The sequence below is a fragment of the Archocentrus centrarchus genome, chromosome 14 (assembly GCF_007364275.1).
Source record: "Archocentrus centrarchus isolate MPI-CPG fArcCen1 chromosome 14, fArcCen1, whole genome shotgun sequence".
Classification (NCBI taxonomy): Eukaryota; Metazoa; Chordata; class Actinopteri; order Cichliformes; family Cichlidae; genus Archocentrus; species Archocentrus centrarchus.
This window is the reverse complement of record NC_044359.1, coordinates 13,694,043-13,711,680: the sequence shown is the minus strand read 5'-3', so window position 1 is coordinate 13,711,680 and position 17,638 is coordinate 13,694,043. Positions and strand designations below refer to the sequence as shown.

Sequence of the window (17,638 nt, the reverse complement as noted above, 5' to 3'; positions counted from 1 at the left end):
CCCGCCCCTCGCGACGGGTAAAAACCGGATGACTGAGAGCGGGTGTTTCATCAGCTACTTCGACCATCGCTGTTATCGCTCTGCCTGTCTCCACTTTAAGAAACCAAAAAAAAAAAACACAGAAGACACTCAAGGTAACATTCTTTGTTTCTTATTAATACAATAGAAATGTCTTGTTGTTTTTAAAAAAATCTAAGATGTGCCTTAATTCATTTTTTCCTCTAAATGGAGCGTTTACTTACAAAAAAGTAAACTGATGCAATCTTCCTCGTGTGCGATCGAGATGTACTAGCGCACTGTTCAGAAAGAACAGGACGTCCGTGACCTTAAGCTGCTCTATTATGTTTAAAAATTAAAGTTTTTTTTTTTTTTTTTTTTTTTTTTTTTTTTTTTCCTGGCCAAGCGTGACAGAGATGTCCCGTTTATTCACTGTAATTGCCGCTTTAATTTGTCATTTGAGCGGGGAATCAGCTGATGTAGATAGTCTACAGCGTAACGTTACCCGGAAAACGGAGTAGAAACAAGAAACTTAATGAAAGGCGACCATTGTGGAAAAAGTGTTTAGTTGGTTTCCATTTTTTTTTCAGCACGCTGTCGGACACTTATCCGTGTTGTTAGTCGTGGTTTTCATTCATTGTTTTGGTTGTAGTTCGCTAGCCAGCAGTGCTACTAGTGTGCTACATAGGCGTGGGATGACCGTAAATGTTACTTTAAAGACCCCCGATAACGTGGAATTTCTAACAATCCGATACATTGTTCTCGAAGAGCACAAATCGTTTTGCCAAATAAATTAATTTGGCGGTTTCATGTGTTAATTTAAACTGAGCGCAACCAACAAGAGCCACAACAGGAACTACATTTTAAATTATTTTTGTGTGTGTGTGTGTGTGTGTGTGTGTGTGTGTAACGCTATAGCACTGAATACCAATACAACATTTCCTTTTATGTCTAAATGTTATCCTGCAGATTTTAAAATCCGAGCGAGAGTGCAAACGCCGCACTTCCGACAACCAACGTTAAAAACAGAGCCATTTCCCGCTTTCTCACTTCAGATATGTTGTTTAAAGGGATAATTACTACACTTCCTATATTTATGAAAGCAACACCAACACCACGCGAGACCCGACCGGAGCCACGTAGGTTGGTGCTGTTTCGGTGGCTTGACTGATGGGCGTTTTTCCATATGGACAGCTGAGCATCTCCCGGTATAGTCGGCACTGCTCGTATGTAAGAATATTGTAAACTCTTGATTTTAATTTATGTTTTTCTGCAGCCTCGAACGCGAGTGCCAACAAGAGTCGTTGTCCTTCCGGAAGCGTCACCTCAAGAAGGTGTTGCCTTCCTCGTGTTGCATCAGCCGTTTGAAAGCCACGCCGCGATTATAAACGTAAATCGTAGGGAACGTGTGTGTCGGGAGTGTTCAACCCTTCCTGATAGTGTTAATGTAGTTTTATTGGGTGTAGCGCTGAGGTTATATAACCTTGTACCTGAATGCCACGTTACTTGGTGTGTGTCGGGGGGGGGGTCTGTTGCGTGTGTGTGTGTGTGTGTGTGTGCGCGGTTTTTTTTTTGTTTTGTTTTTTTCCTTCTTTCCTAAACAGCAAAATGCGTCATTTTCTAAAGAATTTACTGAGTTTAATTTGGTGTACGTACAGATGAAAACTTTACAAAAAAAAATGTAATCCAACACAAAATCTTGCATGTGAAGGTGGTTGTTTGTTTTTGTTTGTTTTAGAGGTGTTTGTGTAATGTTGCATTTTGTTGCTTTGTTCAATCGATTTAGATCAGACTAAATATTAGTAATATCTGAGTCAACAAAACCCCGGGAGAGGAACCATTTGCAGCAGTGTAAAGGTGTAATAGTCAGTGTGTTGTCCGCTTTGGATCCCTGAGTGGGGTTTTTGTCTCATAATTTGAATGAAATGCTCATAAAGGGAAATGAAGCAGAAACATTTTGTCATTGCAGGAAGGGTGTGTGCGAGTCTACATCAAAGGGTCTTCTTGCAACATGTTCTGAGAACTTTTTTTTTTTTTTTTTTTTTTTTTTGACTATAGTCAAATCAGAGAGTGCAATAACAGGAGGAAGAAGAATGCACACTGAGGCAAATACTATCAAACACTAGAAATCCTGCATCGCAGGTTAGTGGGCACATTTCGGCATGTGTATTGGCAGTTTTGTTCTGCCCTTGTCATATCTGGTGATGTTAATGGTGTTGGCAGTGGTCATGGGAAAGCGAGCAGGCTGTCAGTTTGTCACATTCCATTTCACAGCGAGACCAGTTTTTGGCAGGAGAGGCGGTGTCCCACCAGGTGATCTATGGGGTCACTCAGTTCAGCCTTCGTGGTCTGGTTTTCTTCATGCAGCCTTCTGGATAACCTGCCGTGTATTTCACACCATACGTATTGTTTCTGGGTCTCAATGTACTGATCGCAGGCTCAAACAATAGAAAAACCGGCGTGTCTGAAAGGATGTAGAGCGGGCTCTGAGATGATGTACACTCCCAAAGCCAAAAAATGACCCGTCCCTGCCCTCCAGAGTGCTGAACTTGTTCCATTTGTTCAGTTGCTGCACCCCACAGATTACATACAGTTAACTGAATAATACTAACTAGGATACAGGATTTTTTTTTTATTTTTTAGAGAGTAAAAATTAATATGAATATATTGGGTGCTATTTCTTATATATAAATGAGATCGCTGTTTAACTTTGCAGCTGTTTATTTCAAAAACTAGTGAGCAGCATCGAGTGCAGACACAGCTTGACTCTGCACCACTGTACACTCTGCTAAATGTGCTTCACACAGCCCTAGCATTGAAAACGATGGAGTCTTAAATAAGATGTGTTCTAGCATAATTTATAAAGCACCCGAAAAATCTAACACATGTGCTTTGTCAGCTCTGGCTTTTCAAATAGGATGTGGCAGAAAAAAATGTTGCCAAGACTCTGAGGTCCATAATTTAAGGAATAAACATTCAGCTGCTTCTTCTCAGCTTGAATGTTTAGAGATCTTCGGGATCGGAAGTACGTTTCCATTCCAATGTTTGTAAATCAGGATGTTCGATAAAGTTAACACCATTCAGAAAAAGTAATGTCGGTCTCTGATTCTGTAAGCAGCAATGGTTTTTGTCAACAGTGGCAGTCAAAACAAAGCCATGCGTTGCTCATGTGGATAGAATAAGGAGCAGCTACAGGCTATAATGAGGTTAGCAGGTTTGTTACTACTTCAGATAATCCTCTTACTCCTTGGCAGTACTGGTGGCAATGCTAAGCCAAGTAACAGGACCATTATCCCTGAAACCTGCTGTAACCGGACCACTGTGGGCTGAAGGTTTTGGTCATAGTCCGTCAGCATAAAGAGCCTTTTAGTTTAGCCCTTAAAAAAAATAAATAAATAAAAATCATACATTATCTTTGATTTCCAGTGAAAGTCTTGTGTATTTATTTTAATAACAAGAGCATGGAGGGAAAAATAAAAGTTGCTAATTATCTCACAAGTCTTTTCGAAGAGGCGTGTGTGGGCTAGTGAAGTGTGCAGACTGTGCCTTTGTGAGCCACACCTCTGCGCAACCTGGTATAAACCTGCCCCACTTACACAAATGGGCACCCTCGTGAAAACCACAAGAAAAAGATTAGCAAACCGCTGACGTGACAGACGGCAAGGTGGCTCGCTTTAATGAGCCCACCCTTAATTCTGCTCAAAATGGCAAGAGCTTCCGTATTTTTGTAACTTTCAAGTAGGAATTGTGTGGGAAGTAAGGAATTCCCTCCCAAAAAAAAAAAAAAGATTCAATTTTCCACGGTTGCCATTGTCCCTGTTGAAGGGTCCATGTGGCGTTGGGTGAACCCCCGAGGAGATCTAAGGCCGGCTGGGCACAGCAGTTTGGTAATAACTGTTTATTGACAGAACACCGACAACCTCAGATCTCAGTTCCTGGTGTGCGAGTGGGAAGTTTTGCTGGAATGTCACACCAAGTGGGGAGTGGGGAGTATTTCCACCGTGTACCAGTTTCCCATCAGTCTTCAGAGGGCTAAGTGTTTATTATGGCAGTGGTCAGGTGCTCCGTGCTGTTTTTATTTCATTGTTTGACAGTGTTTGAGTTTCTTCTCCCAACACTGAACTGTACTAGACAGGATATTCTCTTTTGAAATAGTAAGCCTAGAAATGCTTTGATAGAGTGACTCTGTTGTTTTTGTGATTATTAATAGAATATTGTCATTGTACTGAAACATTGTGAGAGCTAGGGAAAAGGAAAAAGACTAAAAGTAGATCATAATGTAGCCACAGCTGAATCTACAGCTTTCATTTTAATGAAATTATACATTATTTTTTTAAACCAGAAATCTAAAGAAGCACAAGCCTAATAAAGATCCACGTGTTATGGTTCATGATTCTCCTTTTTGCATTTATTATTTTTGAGTGTATGCAGTTTTCAAAAGTTTCCCATTAATGTCTAGGTTGTTTAAAAAAAAAAAAAAGATTTATTTATTTTGTTAGTTTCTGGCTGTCACGTTTTCAGGGTGAAGTTCACAGCATGGATGAAATTTCACTCTAAGGTGTGGAGAGCAATGGAAATTTTCAGGTGTTCTTTTTCTGCTGCTCCTCCTGGTTTGAAATGGGATTTTTCTTTTTTTTTGGCCTGAAGCTCTCATTGGTTTCTCACTGGACACAAGGTGTGTGTGTGTGTGTGTGTGTTGGGGGGGGGCTTGACAGCACAGCAGAAACCAGCACTGTGTGGCCACGTATCTTCAGTCTGCACACATTTAATAAGCCTTAAAGGGCATTTTCGACGTGGGCGTCCTCACTGTGCCACTTACTTGGGCCGATCTTTGCCGCTGGGCTAGGATTTCACTTCTCCTCCTCCTTGCAGACTGATCTCTGACGTGACCGATAGGCCTGACAGGAATCGGGTGTCGCTGCATTAATAGCCTCGGACATGGTAACTTTTGACAGCTCTCCACCCTCGAATTCTTGACTTCAGTCATTCTTTTTGGTGAAACTGCAAATCAATTGCATTCCAATAAAGCACAAGAATCAAGATGTTTTATTGATTGTCTATTATTTATTTCTAATCCATTCTTTCTTACTGTTCCTCAAGTCCCGTGGTTCTAAAAATGCGTTCAATGGTCCCAGCGGTGCAGCTAAACTGGCACTCATTTGTCAGACCCCTGCTGTAATGAGAAGTGTGAGCTTAAATTATAATTTCATGCATTTAATTACCAAAAAGCTTAATGTTATGTCTTCTGATCCAAAAGAACAAAAAAGACATGCAGTATCATTGACTTTGGTCCAGTCTGTTACTGAGTAGTTAATGGTTAACCGTAGGAGTGTAGTATTTGCTGATAAAATGAAACTTTACAGCATTCTTATTGCTCCAAACAGGTTTTTTTTTTTTTTTTTTTTTTTTTTGCCTTGTGACCCTGCACGCCACTCATCTCACTCCAAGTGTAAAATTTCATATTTCTCCTGGAATCTCAGTGACGCTGCAGAAACCAGGAAGACGAAAAAGAAACGTGTAGGAACAGCACAACGACATGATACACTGAGCCATTTTAGACGAGACAAATGTGGGATTGTTACTTCTGTCATTCACACTCACTCATTCTGTCCCACACCCGTCTCCGTGCTGGTCTTGGTGGACATCTGACAGCTTTAACCCCACAAAGTGACACCTTCCTTTAGAAGAGCTCATTGCACGATTAGCAGCAGGACAGTGAGTCCTGGCTGTTGGTGATCTGTTTTAATTTCAGCGAGAGCTGCAACACTGACGTTTGAAATTTTGTCTAGGTGGTGTAAACCTAAAACCTATCTTGTTTTACTATAATCCTATTAATACTACACATGAAGACTTATGTCTTAAACTGCATTTTTTTCCATACCATTTAGCCTACTAACTCTGTGGCATTTTACATTATTCAAGCTGGTTGAGCAACATGTTTCTGTGGGGTGTGTAGTATGCTTAACAGTGCGTCAGTGCGTTACCTTGAAGCACATACTTGTGTAAGTAACCTCAGATTTGTTTTTTGTTTTTTTTTCTTTTTTTTGGTAACATTTACTCAGTTATTGACGTCACTCCTGCCTCTGTCGGTACGGTCTCTGTGCACCCCAGGAGACAAACAGAAAATTACTGTCTGTTTTCGGTCACGTGCACAAAGGCCAAACTCTTGTGTTTTTGCTTTTGTTTTAAGAAACTGGTGTAATCATTATCATTTACCATCTGTGATATTGGCAAGCCAACCCACAGCAGACTTAAAATGTCTTGCTGCTGTCCTTGAGGGTGGTTCAGTGTGTTACACTCTCAATCAGATCATTGATAATGCCTGTGAAAACTATGTATTACATTCTGATTAGTGAAACAGTACTGTCACAAGGTTGTGTAGTAACTCGTTTAGTAGTGTGTGTGTGTGTGTTTTTTAATAGCAGAGTTTGTTTAAATTTTACATGTATCTAATTTGCACCCGTTCAGCTGGCTCACTTTATCGAGCTGCTGTCCTCGTTTCAGCCGTCACTCGCTTCGCGTCTGGCTTTCCCAGGCGTCTCCCTATCTGCCTCTAACTGCTTTAAAAAAACACAATACCAGGAGTAAAGTGCTCGTTTTCACAGTAAGGGAGTGGTGAGGAATAAGGTTAGGTGTTCTCTTGTGTTTTTTATTTTTTAGGTTGTGTACTATGGCAGGTTTATTTGTCAAGGTGAGCCTGAGGTTTGATTAAAGCCTAACAGGATAACAGCTTTCTTTTGTCTTAAGGTTCCTCTGGGCCCCACTGTGTCACGTGAGATGTAACTAAGCTGTAAAAATGGGAGAAAGTGGGAAAAATATTCCAGTGTAATTTTCAACATCTCTGGGGCTACCTCAGTTCACTTAAAATGCACCTAAAACCTGTTGCGACATGGTATATGATACAGTTTATTTGTATAGCCCAGCTGGGAGTGATTGTGTTCCAAGAGTTGATATATTCTGTAAGCATTTCAGTGTTTTTGTTTTTTAAACCCTGCCATGGTTTCCCTTCAGTCTGAACACCTTCTTGGAAAAAAAAAACTTCACTGCTGGGAAAAGAGAGGTTTTCATAATCCCTCTGCACCATGCCAAGCACAAAAGCTGTAAGAAGTGTAAGCTTTGGCTGTTACTGAATAGCGCCCTGTTTTTGAGCTCTTGTTTTCTTGTTGTTTCTTCACAGGTTGTAATCTGCTTCTGCAAAATTCTGTGACCGCAGTCCTGCTACTTCCTGTTCTGTGTGCTGAAGTGACTGCTGCCTGACTGATCAGCGCAAAGGGACTAATACTTAACGAGTAACTTACCTACCCCATCTGTCCAAACCTCTCCTGTACGGTCCAGTCACACGTGTTCTGTTTAAGCTGTGTCAATCACACACCCGCCCACATTAGAAGGATTTAAAACACACAGCCTGCTTCTGCGCCCACACACAGTCACAGCAAACATGGCCAACAAGCTGTCCAGGTTTGGCAAAAGCCTGCTGCGCCGCAGGGCATTAGACTGTTCAGGTGAAGACACCCAGTTTGCCCGCTGCTTATCCACTCTGGACCTCATTGCCTTGGGAGTGGGCTCCACGCTGGGCGCCGGTGTCTACGTCCTCGCTGGTGAGGTTGCCCGAGAAAAGGCGGGACCCGCTATTGTCCTCTGCTTCCTCATCGCCGCTCTATCCTCCATGTTGGCCGGCCTGTGCTACGCCGAATTTGGCGCCCGCGTCCCCAAGACGGGCTCCGCGTACCTGTACAGCTACGTGACGGTCGGAGAAATCTGGGCCTTCATCACAGGATGGAATCTCATCCTCTCCTATGTCATAGGTAACCCTCAGTTTCAATAGACTGGATGCTGACATGTGCTATAGAAATACACACACACACACACACACACACACACATACAGGGAGTCATTTCCTGTTACCATATTCTTAAATTATCTGTTTTAATTCATTTTTTTCTATAGGCACGGCCAGTGTAGCCAGGGCTTGGAGTTCAACCTTTGACAACTTGGTTGAACAAAAGATCTCTGGCTTCTTTAAAGCCTCCATGGCAATGAAGGTGCCAGGCGGGGTGCTGGCAGAGTACCCGGATCTGTTCGCCCTCATCCTGGTGCTGCTGCTCACTGGTGAGTCTGCTGTAGTCAATCTGTCATTATTCTCAGTGGTTTCAAACATGAGGCTGTCTTCTTTTATGGAGGTTTACAGGCTTAATAATAAAGGTTATTCATCTCTTTTTCTGTACCTTTTTTTTTCAGGGGGGGGTACAAATTAAAGCTTGAACAGTCTGATAAAGTACCATCCTCCTGCATTTGAATGCTTTAAACTAATGAAGCTGGTTGAGGATCAGACCCTGCTTCACTTTGATGGGAACCACTACTGTTAGCAACATTTTAATGTGTATAAGCCTGTTTATGCTGCTAAAGATGACCCACTGAAACCTCCAATATTTAACACTTACTTATTTAAAATTAGACCATCAGTTTGGGCATTGTACACGCTGCTAAAGTAGCCATTTGTGAGCATTGCATCCAAATCGTTGCACAACAGCCAGAACAGTTTTCACACTAACATTTGCAGCTAGTGTTGCCTGGCAGTATTAGTGTTAGAATGAATTAGTGTCGCTGACTGATGGTTTGTTGGAAGTGAAGTATGAAACTGTCCACCCACATAGCAGGATGTGTTCTTGAATCCTTTCTCTTCTCTCTCCCCTCTTCGTCTGCTTCCTGCCCTCAGGACTTCTGGCCTTTGGCGTTAGCGAGTCGGCTCTCGTGAATAAGATCTTCACTGGCATCAATCTGGTGGTTTTGGGGTTCGTTATAATCTCTGGTTTCGTTAAGGGGGACACAGCCAACTGGAACCTCACAGAGCAGGACTACATCAGATTCATAAACGAAACCAACAGCACCAGGGAGCTGAAGTAAGTATTTGATAGCTCTTTCTGTCGGCAAATTTAACCGATTAACTTCTCTTGGATTGTTAAACTACACGTTTCTTTCATCTTCCACTCAGGATGAAGAACGAATTTGGCACGGGTGGATTTGCCCCATTTGGACTTGCTGGAGTTTTGTCCGGCGCAGCCACTTGCTTCTATGCCTTTGTGGGCTTTGATTGCATTGCCACAACAAGTGAGTAGTTATATTGTTATATAGTTATATGATATTACAACAATAGTTAATGGACATGGAGAGTTATGTTACCTCACACTTTCTCTGGGTTGGGTAATTGCCCCTCACATACAATCCTTATCTTGTGTGTGTCTTGGAGATTTATAATCCAATATTTCTGTGTTTTTGGTCTTCCAAGGTTGCCTTTTTATATTTTAATTCTACAACTTTGAGTGAAATGTGAGAGGTGCCACCCACTGTGTCAAGACTTTCAAGGGTTATTCAAGTGCAGCAATGGGATCCCACTCATCTTCCTCTTGTTTTGTGTTCCCTGCTGTCCTCAGGCGAAGAGGCAAAGAACCCCATGCGGTCCATACCTATTGGCATCGTGGCCTCACTGCTCATCTGCTTTTTCGCTTACTTTGGTGTGTCCGCGGCTCTCACAATGATGATGCCGTACTACCAGCTGAACACACAGAGTCCTTTGCCGGAGGCCTTCAGCTACGTCGGCTGGGCTCCTGCTAGATACATCGTGGCTGTGGGTTCTCTCTGTGCTCTGTCTACCAGGTGAGGAAGGGGCCCCAAAAATGTCTACCACCTCATTTACATGTACATAACTTTAAAGGTTTAAATGTTTAAGTATAATGCAAACTTCATATCCTCTCCCAGCCTCTTGGGGTCTATGTTCCCTATGCCCCGTGTTATTTACGCCATGGCAGAGGATGGGCTGCTGTTCCGAATTCTGTCCAGGATGAATCCTCGCACAAAGACCCCTCTCCTGGCTACCATTGCTTCTGGTATTGTTGCAGGTAAGATAACTGTCTCTGAAAGCTGTGAGTTTATCAGGGCACCTTCCTCTTTATGTTTTGGGCCAACAGATTTTTTGTTTGTTTTTGTTTTGTTTTGTTTGGTTTACTGTGCCAATTTCCTCATGTCAAGTCTGACAAAATCTGGTGCTGGTTTTCCAGCCTCAGCCCTGGGTTAGCAGCTTATCTCACAGGCTGACATGTCAAGATCATTGACAGTTGTGCAAAAACAGATGTTTTGGTCCTTGCAGTTGTCTAAGATCTGCTTTTACTTCTCCTTCCAGCTCTGATGGCCTTTCTATTTGACTTGGGAGCTCTGGTGGATCTCATGTCCATTGGAACCCTTTTGGCGTACTCTTTAGTGGCCATCTGTGTCCTCATTCTCAGGTAAGCACCTTTATTCTCTACCATCAAATTCCTGTGAAGTGGTACTCGTGTTAAATACTCTCTAGCAGCTGATGCACTAATGCCACTGGCACGCACCCATAAGTTCAAAAATACAGTTATATCATAATCTATGTTGAGCCAAAGAACAGGGGTCAAGGCAAGGAAGCTTTACACACCGGCTCTCACTTGGTTTCATTCTCATAGTAGCAATAAATGTGTTTTCAAAGTCTCTGTTTCCTGTGACATCAGTCTTAACAGCCTCTCTTTCATGCTTCTAGGTATCAGCCAGGCACCCTGAATTCACCCAGCCAGATGGAGAAGCTGGTGGAAGGGGAGAAGGTGCCTGTGAGTGGAGGCGACAGCGGCGACGAGTACAGCGCAGAGATGGACGAGAGGCCGCTACAAGAGACCTTTACCTTCAAGCTGCTCTTCTGCCCGAGCGGAAAGCTCCCAACACCCATGTCTGGGGGCATTGTTTACGCTACCACTGCTGCCATTTGTAAGTGTGAGACAGAAGGTCGAAGTCTTCAAGTGAAATGCATGCATTCCTTCATATGTTAGTATTGTGCTGACACCGGTGTAAGCAGCTTTCTCCTCTGCTCTCTCTGCAGCGATTCTCATCACTATACTGTGCGTCATCCTGGCCAACTCCCTGAAGGAGCTGCTCTCTGGATCATCAGCTGTGTTGGTGCCGTGCATCATTTTGACTGTGCTCTGTGGCGTCTGTGTGATCATCATCTGGAGGCAGCCAGAGAGCAAAGAGACTCTCACCTTCAAGGTAGTTGTCAAATCTTGGGTTGAGCACAGATTTCTGTTAGCATTACTACACTGACTGGGTGCCTGCTCCTTATTTAAAATGCTACTTGGGCACATGTTACAATGCTGTCTAAGACACAGTTTTAAAGTTTTGCCTCTGTTCTCTCAAGGTTCCTCTTCTTCCCTGGTTGCCCCTGTTCAGTGTTTTCGTCAACATCTACCTCATGATGCAGCTGGACTTGGGTACATGGTTACGCTTCACCGTGTGGATGGTTATCGGTGCGTTTCGCTATTACTCGTTCTGTTTTCCTTTCTGTTGCTCCACATGACTGTACCTGTTTCATAACTTCCTTCTGCCTCTTGTTCTTCTTCCCCCTTTAGGTTTTGCCATTTACTTCTTGTATGGCATTAAAAACAGCAGCGAGGCCACCAACCAATCATCAAAATGCAAATATGAGCTCGCCATGCAGAGCAAGAGCCCGATTTACAAGGGCGCCCCTGATGACAGTGACGTTGAAGCAGGCAGCAGCCCTTGACGCATACTGGCATAGACCTGGGGAGCGTTGCAGAGCTTCTGCACTCATGTTTGGCCATCTGGTTATAGCCAAATGTTGCAGTGTGGGCGACTTGGAACACTGCCCTGGGTTTAAAGGGAGGAGAGGCAAGAAAATGCGACACACATCTTGCCTCTGATTTGGAGGCTGATTTCAACTTGATGGTTAGACACTGACAGAGGCCCTTTTTTTTTTTTTTTTTTGGCCCGTGTGTCTGTTCTAACCTATTTCTCCTTAGCCTTAGACCTGTGGAGACATTTCCCTTCCTATGACATATGCTTTGTATAGACCTAACTAACACTCGTGATCAGAAGCTGTAAATTGGAAGAATGTTACACTTGTCATGTTTGCTTCCTTTCCGTTACTAGTCCTCTGGCTATGTAGGGAGGCATCCTGCCACATAAGAACCACAGTCTAGATCACTATGAATTAAGCCAGTGAGTTTACAATTGTCACTGGATCATTGAGCTACGCTTCAAGATTTTCTAAGAGTTTTTCTAAGCAGAGGGCACAGATGCTTTGTCCGTTACAGCATCTTTAAAGTTCATTTCTGTGCTGCACTGCCTCAGGCTGTTGGCGTGCGTGGCCCTGAGGCTGTGGTCTGCAGTGTGAGTCAGAGCCTTGGTGCATGTAGGTCAGAAGCACACGGCAGATGCCATTTACACACTGTGCAGTTCAGTGTTGGAGCTGAAGTACATCGTACAGATTGAAGGAGTTTGTAAACACACTACCGCCCTGGTCAACCCCACCCCAACTCCCAGAGACCCCCACCGTACATTATGTGTACATAAAATTATTGTGGAATTAGTTGAAATGACCCCCTTTTTGTGTGTGTGTGTGTGTGTGTGTGTGTGTGTGTGTGTGTGTGTGTGTGTGTGTGTGTGTTCTTTTGCATGCAGACTATATTTGTTGTTTGTAGGCACTTTGTGGCATTTGATTTTAACCTAAATCTGGTAAAAATGCAGGTTGAAAGCAGGTGTTATGAGTTTTTTTTTTGTTTGTTTGTTTTTTCTCCATTGGTTTCTGGTATTTATTTTAGAGTACTCATCTGTTTTAAAAACATGTATTTTCCCACGGAAAGATGAAAAGAGCTTTATGAATTTTAACCATGTTGACTTCATCACAGAGCTGCACCTGTGTGCCTCTTTACATGACTGATGAGTCCTCCTGTAATAAGATCACTCGGTCCTGTGATGGGTTAAGGAAGTGTTGGGAGTATTTAAAAGTTCAACTAATGCACAATGAGCTGTGTCTGGGAGCTGGGGTCGGTTTGTGCTAAACGGCCCGATCGATCACTACTAAAACATTTTTTTTAATCTTATCTTTTGCTTTCTAATTCCTTGTGAGGAAAAAAAATTTTTTTCTTTTCACAAAGGTTCTTGTTTAGTTTCAATTGAAACTTGTTCTTGGCAGCTTCGTCTGTTGAGCACCCATCATGTTTTTTATTTTTACTACTTTTTTCTGGTTAGAATTGTTAATATTTAAATGTTTCACATTGTTTGCTTTCTTTCTTTCTTTTTCTCTATTTGCCTTTTCATTTAAACTTTAATCAGTCATGATGCTTTTTAGATGTTAATGTATTTTTAATTGTTACATGTACAGTTTGTAGCGTGCCGATCCTTGTGGTCTGTTTTTTGTCTTTGTTGCAAACGTCACGATTTTTAACTTGTCCTTCCCGACCAAATGAACCAGGTTTTTTTTTTTTGTTTTGTTTTTTTTTTTATATATATATAAATCATTTTCCAGAAACAAAGAACGACCGCATGAAGTTGGTCTCTAAAATTATTTTCAAACTTATTTTTGCCCTTTTCAGTGTAACTTATTGTCAATATTTGCAATAATCTTTTTGTTCTAGTAAAGTGCTTTACTGTAGAGTGTACAGTATTTGTTTAAAACTGTATCTTTATTTGTATAATGCTGTAAATTATACAAATTCTTTTAAAATATGACCAATTATAATTTGATAAGAGGTGGGGTTTTTTTTGTGAAGGACACTTTCATGAACACTTGATGCTGCTGGAAGCCACATTAAAAGAAAACCCCTGTTTTCTTCAGATTAAGTACCAGTGGAAGCAAAAAAAAGACACGACAGAACTTGAAAGTTTGCGGAGAGGGGAGTTAACAGTAGATTTGGATTCAGACGGTATTTCTAGATATTACGGAGTATTAACTAGTGCCTGGGGAAAAACCATCCATCTGCCTGAGAAAGGCACTGCAGCTGCTATGAGTCAGTACTTTCAGTGTAAACCCTGCTCTACATTTTAATGCTGCTTGCTGGTAATTCATCATCAAAAAGTTTTGTGACGTGGCTGTGCCTCGTGTCACGCTGAGCTCTTCATATCCGGCTCCTGTGCCTTTCCGAAAAAAATTAATAATCCATCATCTCCCCTCTCAGCGCTGTCTCGTTAACAGCAGCAAACTATTTGTGTTTTATATCCTGTACATATTGCTGCCATGTATAAAATGAGCTGTATTTTCAGGTTTGTGGTCTTTTTTGTTTTTTTTTTAATAAACAGTGATTCATGGTTAACAGATTCAAAGTCTGTGTCTTGTGTGCCTTTTGAGTACAATGACATCCTTTTACATGTTCAAGAAACCAGCTTGATCATCTGAGCTTTGGGATGTGGCACGTTGTTGCCTTCTGATGGCTGCCTTCAGCAGGATAATACATATTTAAGTAGTACCTTTCAACAGTTAAAGTGCTTCACAAGGCAAGATGGGAAAACAAAGATCACATAAAACACTTCAGAGATAGAAGTGAAATATTTAGGTATGGGAATACTGAGCGCACAGCACAAGATTAAAAGTGAGGAATAAAGAAAATTAGAAATGGAAAACAGGTAAAAGCATATATAAAATAATTAAAATAAAGTGAGCACTAAGAAAAGACGATTATAAAGGGCAACACACAAACAACTCATAGTGGAGGTACAGAAAAGGCCTGCCAATAAAAACGTCTTTGAGAGGAATTTGAAAAATGCTACTGAGCTCAAATTGCCAGCAGGTTAACTACTAACAGAGGTGGCAAAAGTACTGACATTCTGTACTTAAGTAGAAGTACAAGTACTTATGTTAAAAAATACTTTAGTAAAAGTTGAAGTACTGGTTCAACTTCTCTACTTAAGTAAAAGTAAAAAAGTACAGGCTCTGAAATGTACTCAAAGTAAGAAAGTAAAAGTAGTTCTTTGGAGGATGTTTCTACCTGCTATTTTTGTGTAAAACAAACCGAACCTCATTATATATTATTGTAATAACATAAAATAATATTACATGAGAATACAAATGTTATTCCAATCTAAATTTTAATCCTAATGAATGTACTCAGCTTGAATCACAAACTGTGAAAGGGAATTTAAACACAGCTCTATTCTCTGTGTCCTCCATAGTAGAGAGGGACTGTGCCTCCACCTAAACACAGACATGAGGATACTCAGGGGTTACAGTGGGATTCAGAAGGTGGAGGAACCCTAAGATCAGCTGTAGTGGCTCTGCATGGGGAGAAGAATCACAGCTTTCTATTGTGAGCTGCAGTAAATGATGTTGGTGTGCAGGCTGTGATCAGCTGACCTGCTGCTGCTGCTCTGAGGTTTACTGCTCTGTGTGGATGAACTGAACTCACAAAGATGTAACCCAGTATTTCACAGCTCTCTGAGCTGATCTCCATCCCCTACACTGACAGCATACAGGCTGTAGAAATGTTGGATTCAGTGAATGAATCTCAGCATCAGCAGCTTTGATTCAAACTCATCTCTGCTGCACTGATGTAACCTGTAACTCTGACCATGAACACAAACACTGTGCTCCAGTCCAACACAGAGCTTTACTGTAAATACAGTACAACAAGCTAACCTATTTATTACACACTAAACTGCAGCATTTTCATAGAATCTTTGAATTACACAAAGTCAGCATACTTCAGTTTATTTTCCAGTCCTTACCTTTAACTCTAACCTCTCTTCTTCCTCTCCTGTCCTCTTTCTCCATCTCTGAGTGAACTTCTCTCTCTTTGCTCTCCCTGAAATACAGCAGCTCTTCTTTTAGCTAGCAGACACACTGTGTGATAAACTGCACACACTTTGTGTGTTTGCTGATATTTGTTGAGCATTTAGAAACGTTGCATTTACCTGACACACGTTACTCCCTTCATGCTCGCTCCTCTTCAGTAGCGCTAGCTAAGCTGTTTATGTGCCGCAGCGCAACTTACGGACTCGATTATAGCGCTATAAATGATACATTAATTATATGGGTTTGCGTATTTAATCCCTTTATACGAGATCAGCCCCGATGATGGAGGATACACCAGTACGATTGTCTCTTATGTGTTATTATTCCTCCGTTTAGGCTCAGATCGTTTTATGTTTGACGGCGCACTGACCGGAAATGCAAACTTCTCTCTGACGTGTTAAAAAGTAACGAGTCTGTTTGAAAATGTAAGAAGTAGAAAGTACCGATACTTGTGTAAAAATGTAGGGAGTAAAAGTAAAAAGTAGTCAGAAAAACAGATACTTAAGTAAAGTACAGATACCTGAAAAATCTACTTAAGTACAGTAACGAAGTATTTGTACTTCGTTACTTCCCACCTCTGACTACTAATTAGGTCTGCATGTCAAAGTATGAACCCCAATACATCCGTGTGAGCAGGTGTGCAAATGTAGGACGAGGCACTTGTGTGTATTGCTTTGAGTGCTCAGAGTAGAAAAGCACTATTCAAGCCCCAGTCCATTTACCAAAGAATGGGTCCTCAGCCAAGATTGCAGGAGGCCAGCAGAGCTTTGGTTGAGGACTTCAGGTTATATACTTTGGTGCAAGCCCAGAGCAGGCCTTAAAAGTCCATTAAAATCAATTCTAAAATTAAAAGGTAGCCAGTGAAGAGCAGAGAAAATAGGAGTGTTGTGTTCTCTTATTTTGGGGGAGGGGTGACCAGCTGTAGTTTCTGTAAAATTGGTTGGTTCAAATGTGTATAATGAATTACAATAAAATAATCTGGAGGAAAACATATATGAAGCTGCATAAAACAAAGACTGGACGCCTGAGTTTAGATGCTCATTCGGGCTGAGATGATTGTCAAAAACGACACCAAGACTTTTACAATACGAGCTCAGCTTTGTAGACGAGGAGCTCAGGTCTGTTGCTGTGAATGGGTTAGATGCCATGATTCAATAAAGATACTGTGATCCACTGTGTCAAATGCAGTGCTCAAATCTAATAAAACTAAAATAGTGTGAGCAGCAACCAGCAGATCACTCATCACTTTAAGGAGAGCCGTCTCTGTCAAGGCAGGATGGATCCATGCTTTCATGTTGTTTACATCAAGTTCTGAAGTAAATGTTGAAGCAAAAATCGAGATTCAGACCAGGTAACTTTTTCCCAATCTTTTATTGTCCAATTTTGGTGAACCCGCATGAATTTTAACCTCAGTTTCTTGTTCTTAGCTGAAAGGAACCTGGTGTGGTCTCCCGCTGCTTTAGTCCATCTAATTTAAGGCTGGATGTGTCGCGCATCCACAGATGTTCTTCTGCATACCTCGATTGTAACAAGTGGTTATTTGAGTTATTGTTGCCTTCCTATCAGCTTAAAGCAGTCTGGCTATTTTCCTCTGACCTGACATCAACAAGACATTTTCTCCCAGAGACGGGCTACTCTTTTTTTTTTTTTTTTTTTTTGGACTACTCGCTATAAACCCCAGAGATGGCTATGTGGGGAAATCCCACTTTTTTTAACCTCTACACAATAAAATGTGTAACAGAGGTTTTCCCTTCTTATTGACACGTTAAGGCTGCCCTCTAGTGGTCACATGCAGCAACGTGCCAATCTGGCAACAGTGCAGCCACAAACCACTGTTGCTTAAAAGCCCGCGCAATACTCAATCTCCAATCTACGCACAAAAGCACAAAAACTTCCACTTCCAGGCATTTATTTCCGATGACACCTCGAGGGATAATGATGCCACAGCAACATCAAACAGTCAACTTTGTCAGGATTTGGTTTCAAATAAATTATTCACACATTGCATGTAATATGATAAATAAATGTGTTTCCTTACACTTACAC

At 41.7% G+C, this 17,638-nt stretch overlaps 1 protein-coding gene across 3 annotated transcripts; it reads left to right on the top strand.

Annotated features, from left to right (window-relative positions):
* The first annotated feature begins 41 nt into the window (after nucleotides 1-41).
* Nucleotides 42-14,121, top strand: slc7a3a (solute carrier family 7 member 3a). Of its 3 annotated transcripts, none has more exons than XM_030745927.1 (12): nucleotides 42-134; nucleotides 7,175-7,802; nucleotides 7,945-8,106; nucleotides 8,714-8,897; nucleotides 8,990-9,105; nucleotides 9,429-9,651; nucleotides 9,754-9,893; nucleotides 10,175-10,277; nucleotides 10,556-10,776; nucleotides 10,889-11,055; nucleotides 11,204-11,312; nucleotides 11,415-14,121. In XM_030745927.1, the coding sequence occupies exons 2-12, from the start codon at nucleotides 7,436-7,438 to the stop codon at nucleotides 11,567-11,569; spliced, it is 1,947 nt and encodes a 648-aa protein (XP_030601787.1). In that variant the 5' UTR covers nucleotides 42-134; nucleotides 7,175-7,435; the 3' UTR covers nucleotides 11,570-14,121. The 3 variants fall into 3 exon arrangements, with proteins under 3 accessions (XP_030601787.1, XP_030601788.1, XP_030601789.1); XM_030745928.1 differs by lacking the exon at nucleotides 42-134 and adding an exon at nucleotides 1,091-1,223; XM_030745929.1 differs by lacking the exon at nucleotides 42-134 and having other exon boundaries at nucleotides 7,436-7,802; nucleotides 11,415-11,575; nucleotides 11,674-14,121.
* The last annotated feature ends 3,517 nt before the right edge of the window (nucleotides 14,122-17,638 follow it).